We start from the raw sequence: 8,048 nt of genomic DNA on the forward strand, positions 1-8,048 counted from the left end.
GAATCAAAGAGAGAGAAAGGGAGAGAAAGGGGGGTGTTTACTGACTCTTTTAGGAAGCTTTAATGTCCCGAATTTAAACGCATCTCCTCTTTTTTCCAACCCTGGGCCGTTTGACAGGGATATACGAGTGTAAGGAGAAAAAAGAGGACGTAAAGTCGGAGGACGAGGATGCACAAGGCAAACTGAAGCAGCGGAGGAGTCGCACTAACTTCACCTTGGAGCAGCTCAACGAGCTGGAGCGGCTGTTCGACGAGACGCACTACCCGGACGCGTTCATGAGAGAGGAGCTTAGCCAGCGGCTGGGTCTGTCCGAGGCCAGAGTGCAGGTGAGGATACTCCTTCTCCAAACACTGATGCAACAAAGCAACAAACACCTTTTGTCACAGCAGTCCTGCAGGAACTGGCTGCCAGTCTGCAGCGTCTACCGAGTCCTCTCTGTTAGTGCCAATATTTGTGGTGTTCTGAAGGATATTGGATCCTGTACGACGGTGGGGAGGTTACCATAGCCCTTATAGGTGTCGTGCTACTGATCTAATTAGTTCTTGATCTCTGCTACAATCAAACGCCACCAAATGATTAAGAGGAAAATCCAAAAATATCGCGCCATATAAAGATTTTATGGTTTCGACTTAAAACGGTTTACTTGTAAAATAAGTGCAAGTAAAATGAGTAAGTTTATATAACGATGCAGTCATTTTTCAAAACCTTTTTATTTATTTTTTTTAATAATCAATGTTGCAGAATTTGGCTTCATGTTGATCACGTTTTCAAGGGAATTACTGCGTGAGCCGCATGTCTTTAAAGTACTTTTTGTTTCTTGTCATGGTGAGTCCTACAAAATGCACAAATGCGAAACAAAACGCGGAGAGCTCATTAGTCGACAGGCAGGTCGACCCCAGTAACCTCAGACAGAGACGCTGCAGCCTCAGCCCCCTGATATTCCTCCACCACGCCTGTGGGGATTTACTGCACAGCCTCTGATCTTCACTTGTGGATTTATTGTCAGATTATAGCAGTTTGAGACTTTTCATTCACCGCTGTCGCAATTCTTCAGTGAGTTGCAATTTTATTGTGACCTTTGCACAAAACATTGCATTGACTGTAGATATTTTGGCATGTGTAGGCGTGCACAACGAAAATGGACCCATGTTCAGATCACACATGTCTAACGTGTGTCAACAAGTTGAAAACGGATAAAAACCCTTATTTTTTTTTTTAGTTTCACCCAGTGATATCAAACAAGTGTAAAGTGCTGTAAAGCACCGGGCTGTATCCGCCTACTGAAGCATCCTCAGCAGGCCTACATCCTACACTACGATCCGAGCAGCGTCGGGGGTAGAAAACATCCTAACCAATGATTAAAATGAATGAAGAGCCTGCACGGCCGCTTCAGGGGACCGGCGCTTATGTCTGCTCGTTTCCCTCCTCATTCTCTTTGTAATATCTGCCATTGGCTTGATGTAGTGTCTCCATAAAAACAGATTAGAAATAACTCAATTCTGGCCCGTCTCTGCTGCTGTTCAGCCATCTAATCGGGTGAATAAAAACCCATCATAGAGCTTTATAAGCCCACCGACTACCACGTCGAGTCGAGCACCGCCGGACTTCGTTAAAAGTAAAATAGAGGATAAAATCGCTGTTAAATGCAGCGTGTGGATTAAAATAGTTGATGGCGCGACTGCAGCTGATTAAGACTTGGATGTTCTGGGGAAAGGCAAAGTGACTGTGAGCGCACGGCGTTTTAAAGAATAAAAGCATTTGAAAAGTCCGTGTTGAGGCACTTTTCAGACAGGGGGCCACGTTTTGTCCAGATTTAGTGACAGTGAATTGCAGCAGGGCTCTTGCAGGCGGTGAACCTGCGCTCCGAGCAGCTGTCAATGAATCTAATTGAAAGTTATGAGAGCTTGGTGAGGAGCAGGCAGTAATTCGCTTAGGACTAATATCTTTGGGTTTCTGGCGCGCTGCTAAATTAAATGTCATTATTCACTGTCTCTAATAAAAAATCAAAAAGGAAATGAGATTAGGGTATTTGTGAAGCGCATCATTGAGTGGCCCTTAATGAAGAAATAACTGTCTGAACCAGTGTAGTCCACTTTGCTTAACATACTGGCACGTAATTGGAATTGATCATGGGCCCGTATAATATTAGCATTGATTTATCTGAGGGATCACTGCGCGTCTGTGCGAGATCACCTGGGATTTTCATAAACACCTTTTCTCCATCATTTTAGACTGTACAGCTGATGACTCACGCCTAATAATAATAATAATAATAACAATCATTTGTTAAAATTGCATTTGTGCTGCGTGAATATTATTACATCAGGAAAATATTTTATACTGTTGTTATAATGTGATATTTGTGTGAAATTATATTATAAAGGCCTGCTATTGTTTACGCCATATGGCCGCTTGTCTCCGTCACTAATGGACAGTTTATCGACTGCCCTGTTGTTGTAGTCACATTGACACAGTGTTTAACGTCGCTCCACGCCGCTTACAATGACTTCAGGCACCGTCATCCTCCTCCTCCTCCTCCTCCTCCTCATCATCATCAGTCTGCGCCCTTTGTGCTCCGCGACCAGTCGCTAATTTCGCATCTGTAAATGATAATCTTTGCGGGGTCGAAGGGGAGGGGGGGATAATGTTATTCACTGCAGCAAATTAGGTTGATGATGATTAACAATAGGTCGCAGCCTGCAGCTTCTGACAGAGTCAGCAAATTGGTAGGTGGTTAACGAAGGCGCCTTTTTTTCCTCAACGAAATATCACCACAGCATTTATTGTCCTGACACTGTGCACTGTGATTTGCTTAGCTTATTTAATGCTGAGTTCGGAGTAATTTTGTTAGCCTACAGTTTTAATTTTGTACGTACATTATGATGCTGAATATGAAGCTTATATTACTTACAAATAATTTCCCTGTTCATAAAAAAATATATCTGAGAAAAGATAAAGGACACCAATTACATGCTTGTTAAAAAATGGTTTTAGTTCCAGTTTTTTAGTATTTGTCCAACTAAAAATGTGCTTATTCAATTCTAGGTTTGGTTTCAAAACAGAAGAGCAAAATGTCGAAAACAAGAAAACCAGATGCATAAAGGTAAATGTCATTTCTTCTAACTTTCTTCAATCTTACTCTACATTTGGGTTATTTTAGTTTTACAATGTGACACAATTTAACCATTTTTAACTTGATGTGGAAAAACTGTGACCTCCTCATCTCACATAACAACAACTGTCTGGCTGTCTGACAGACATCTTTCCCTTCTCTCCAGGTGTTATTCTGGGCAGCGGCAGTCACCTCGACGCATGCAGAGTAGCGCCCTACGTCAATATGGGTGCCCTGAGGATGCCCTTCCAACAGGTAAGCCATGTTCTCCTATTAGCAGGAGCTGACGAAGCTTGAAATTTGTACAATCATCCAATCAGAGAACAAACTCAGGCTGAAACAAATAAGAATAAAAAGATTGGCAAAGCTGCAGAAAAAGATGATTACTCAGCATCTTGTAAAGCTTAAGTTGGAACTACGTGTGTGTGTGTGTGTGTGTGTTTCAGTGCATGCATGTAGCTGGTGTGGTGGAATCAGAGTCAAAGTAGGCCTTCTATATTTGTATGTATATATAGATGCAAGTGGTGAGAGGTGTGTGTGTGTGTGTGTGTGTGTGTGTGCACCTTTCACTCCTGCCTGTCTGGAGAGGGTGAGGCTGCATGAGGCTGGGGAGGAGAGGTGGACAGACATTTGATCTGCTGCTATGTGCTTTTGCGTCCTGGCTGCTGTGTTTTCTGCTCGACCCTCGTGAAAAGCAGAGGCCTAATTAAGCCAACAGTGCGGCAGGCGCGAGCACATAAAAGAGATGATGAAAGTCGGGGAATGTTGTGGGCTCTGATGGATATTGGTGTTGAGCTGCACTGGCAGGGGTGGAGGCTTGAGGCCTGCATACTGAGAGAAGCTTGCTGCAAGCAGCTGAAACAGGCGCTGGGCTGCACTGATATCACAATACAGCACATAAAACGAGTGGTTTGGTTGGTTAAGGTCATGACTTGTAACTGCAACGTCTGAGGGTTGAATCTGGCTGGAAACCTTCGTGTCACGTGACTCCTTCTCGTCCTTCTTCAGCCTCAGGTAGCAAGTAAAGAAAAACCTAAACCATCTTTTAAAAATAAAACAAAAACTGCACATGTAAGTGCGTGACTAACTTATGTACCTATGTGCATGGAGATGAGAGGTCACGCACACCCTACCACACAAACATGTCAGACCTTCACCACCTGTTTGGTCAGGGACGGATCAGTTTCTGTCACAGCCTCCAAACAAGATCGCTCCACAAAATCAAATTTCACAAAGTTAACTTGGTTTTCCATCAGCGCTTTTGCATTTTTATCCGATGCCATGCCACACCATTATCGGTCACAGCTGCAGTTTGTTACCTAAATGTTAGTGAAACTGTTTGGAGCTGTTTGTTGTTTGCAGCTGTAGTTTGGATGCCATTGCAGTGATGCTGAGCAACTACAAATTTGTGGTTCATTTTAATTTTCCCTTTCATTTAACAACTTCAGTTTGAGTCACTTTCAGTAGGCCAATATAAAAGGGAGCAAAGTGATAAAATAATATTTAGTCAAGTTAAAACTTTGACTTTATATCATCTTATTTTGGTTGGATAAGAAAGCATGAACTGGAGTTTTCCACTTCTGTCCTGTGGAGTGTGAAACACATGAGAAATGGCTCAGCTCTCTCTCCATGTGAAGTAAGCGGATGCTTAAGTTTCACCTACGTCTTATAAAATAATTGCAAAGAATGTGAAAACTGATATTCTATGCTCCCTGTGGCTTCTTTTCCCCCTTAACTCAGGAATATGTCTGGATAAATATTTATAACTCCAAATATGTGAATATCTTTTTAGTGCAAAATTGTTTATGCAATTGAATATATAATCAAGATAAGAAGACCACGTATTTCCAAGGGTATAACGCAGTCCTCAGTCTGAATTAAACGAATCTGTTCTGGGTCCCAGGAAGACTTTGATTCTAGACGATTAAATTGGATGTGGTGTCTGAGAGTAATGTATGATTCATTAACTTTTAGAATAGCTGACATGAAAAAAGGGCTAAAGCGCAGAGTGCAGGCCTTAACTGTTTTCTTAGAAAACACAGTGTAAGCAACAGATCTGAGGGGGGTAAAGTTTGAGGGGGAATTTAATAGTGTCAGACTGTGAAACCTAAATCCTTTCCCCTCTTCACACACACATATGTGCACACACACACACAGCCTGAGGCGTGGACACTAACTTTATATTTTGCTGTTCTGCAGGTCCAAGCCCAGCTCCAGTTGGATGGGGTCACCCACTCCCACCCCCACCTGCACCCTCACCTGGCTGCTCACGCTCCCTACCTGATGTTCCCGCCCCCTCCTTTTGGACTACCAATCGCATCTCTCGCCGACTCGGCCTCTGCAGCGGCGGCGGTGGCGACAGTCGCCAAAAGCAACAGCAAGAACTCAAGCATCGCTGACCTGCGACTCAAGGCAAGAAAACACACCGAGGCTCTGGGACTCTGACCCCACCGGGCTGCCCCTCCGCTCGCCTGATGCCCATAATCGCCTCTCACACAAGACTGAAAGGCCGTGACACTCACAGCTAAAACTAAACTAAACAAAAACACTGAGTGAGAATGAAAGAGAGGAACATAGAGAGGGGGGAGAGCGAGTGTGTGAGAGAGAAGGGGGGAGAACAGTGGAGGAAGAAAATAAAAAGGAGGGAGCGAGAAAATTGTCACAAAACCAGCTGCCAAAACAAACCACTTGTAGAGAATGGTAATTAAATACCAATGAAATCACCTTTTACTTTTCGCCCAACAGGCAGGACTTCTGCGGGGCCAGTGGCTCAGTCCACTCCAGGCACAGATCACATCCCAAGGACCGTACAAACACATGTGGATGTCAGTCTGAGGGCCAGGCCGGGGCCCGTCAGACCAGAAGATGTTAGAACAAAGCAAACTGGCAGGCAGCAGCAGGGCCAAAAGCTGAGCCCCGCTGCCGCTGGCTGCCGCCATGTTGACAGTGCAGAAGTGTGAGCGAGGGGGAAACAGACCCACACACCACCTCACCGCGGCATTGGACTGGCTCCCACCTTTACACCCCCCTGCCCTGGCACTCGCTAGAAAAAAAAAAAACATTTTAAAAAAAGGCCACATTTGTCTCCAACCACTGTGTTCCCTGCTGCTGCCAAGTGCATGAGCTCTAATGGAGGAACGTTCTGGAACTGGCCTCCATCCACAGCTGACATAAACACTCAACAACTGTTTTTAACACTGCCATTCAACATGTCCCCCCCCGCCTCCTCCTTACACCTACAAAGTGAAAGCTCTCAATTATAGTTTGATATCCTCCTTCCTATGGACTTGTTCTGTAATAAAAGCAACAACTGGTTTTTCGTTGCTGCAGAGGGGAGAGATATGATTGTGTTGCTGAGACTCGGTTTGCATTTCTCTTCACAGCGTGCTCTCTCTCTCTGTCTTTCTGTTTATTGTGTTGTATCCTGGGTAAAGAAGTGATGATAGCCTTTGCACTTCAGGTCTTGTATGTGGGTGTTTACAAATGGCACTACAAGCAGATACTACTTTACGAACTAAAAAGGAGAGGGGTTTGATATCGTCATGTGATCAGCAAAAAGGACATTATCTGGAATAAAGGGTATAATTTTTTTTTTTCATTTTTTGTAATTCTGGAAATATGAAGAAAGCATCAGTCAGACTGAAAATGCAATGGTGTGCAGTTTAAGTGCAATACTGTAAATAGCAAAAAGTAAAAAAAAAACAATAAAAAAAAAACAGTTAGTTAATCCTCGACAATAAAGATCCAATGATTTTTTCGTTGTTTTTCATGCACTGTTGGAGTGTTGAATTTATTTGCCAAACAAATCAGTTTTTCTACAGCAGTGTATATTTAGTTAATTTAAAGAAAAGTCAGTCAAATCCAGGTGCCATATCCCATGTAACCTCCCATGTATTTAAGCTGTTGTGTATCAGGTGCAACTATCTTTTGTTGAGTAAAACATGAGCACATTTTTGGAAGCTGGAGAAATTAGGCTAAATAAAAAAAAAAAATCTCTTTGCTACTCTTCCAGAGAAAATCTAATTGTTTGGATTTTGGAAAATGTTCATAATAAAATCAACAAATGAACAATGTAATCTAAAGCAAACTGTTGTTTATAACATGATTCACTTCTGCACATTATACGTGACATTTTGTCGTAATTTCCAAATGTTGTGCAAATTGCTCCAGACAAAACAGGACATTTAAATTGTTTTGGAATTCAAAGATTATTTTGACAACCTTTTAAACACTGCTGTCAGAGCTGCGCTATAAATGTAGATCTGTTGAAGGTCTACGTACCTCGAACAGTTTCAAAACAACATGTTTCTCTCTTAACAGACCTCTGTTTAGAATTGTTTATCTATGTCTCCATTTTAAATTAAACTATGGGTATTTAATTTATTATTTTGTCTGAAAGCTTATGAAAGATTGAACTACAAGTGTACATTTTTACATGGCTTTGCATTTATTTTTGTATGTTTTTTTAAGTGTTAAATTTGAATTAGGAGGTGTGGCTGTAGTGCATTGTTTGCCTAAAAAAAAAAAAAAATAGTAGCGTGTCCGAGTTTACAAACATTTCAGGGATGGTTGAAATGAACAATACTCCATGGAATTTGTTGTACCCATTATAATGATTCTCATTTCATATGCAAGCATGCCTAAACATGAATCATCGTACAGTTTGTTTTCCCCCTTTGGATTCACAAAATATGAATGTACATCTTGTACAAGTAAACTATCAATAAAGTTATAAATATTTGTACTGGAGTTTTAACATAATTTAAAACTTTTTTAGCTGCACAAGAACCTTTAGGTTTCAGACAGACTTTTGTGGCAACATACATTGTAATGCAGAATATTTGGGGATGCACTCAAGATTGTAAAGTGCTAGGAAAGAGAGAATTAACCACTTTTTCATGCAAGTCACAGCTGTTGAGAGCTAATTCCTTTCCCT

The 8,048-nt window shown here is 42.0% G+C and overlaps 1 protein-coding gene across 2 annotated transcripts in view; it reads left to right on the forward strand.

Annotated features, from left to right (window-relative positions):
* The window catches only part of shox (shox homeobox), a 9,609-nt gene extending 1,816 nt beyond the window's left edge, over positions 1–7,793 (forward strand). Inside the window, exons 2-6 of one of the 2 annotated variants that reach the window (XM_020609251.1) lie at positions 118–326; positions 3,046–3,103; positions 3,258–3,367; positions 5,312–5,524; positions 5,858–7,793. In XM_020609251.1, coding sequence (XP_020464907.1) covers positions 118–326; positions 3,046–3,103; positions 3,258–3,367; positions 5,312–5,524; positions 5,858–5,947 — 680 coding nt within the window. In that variant the 3' untranslated portion in view covers positions 5,948–7,793. The remainder of the gene's footprint in view (positions 1–117; positions 327–3,045; positions 3,104–3,257; positions 3,368–5,311; positions 5,525–5,857) is intronic. The other variant, XM_020609252.1, reaches the window with a different exon arrangement.
* Positions 7,794–8,048: the final 255 nt, after the last annotated feature.

This window comes from Monopterus albus, unplaced genomic scaffold (assembly GCF_001952655.1).
Source record: "Monopterus albus unplaced genomic scaffold, M_albus_1.0 scaffold99.1, whole genome shotgun sequence".
In the NCBI taxonomy this organism is placed as follows: Eukaryota; Metazoa; Chordata; class Actinopteri; order Synbranchiformes; family Synbranchidae; genus Monopterus; species Monopterus albus.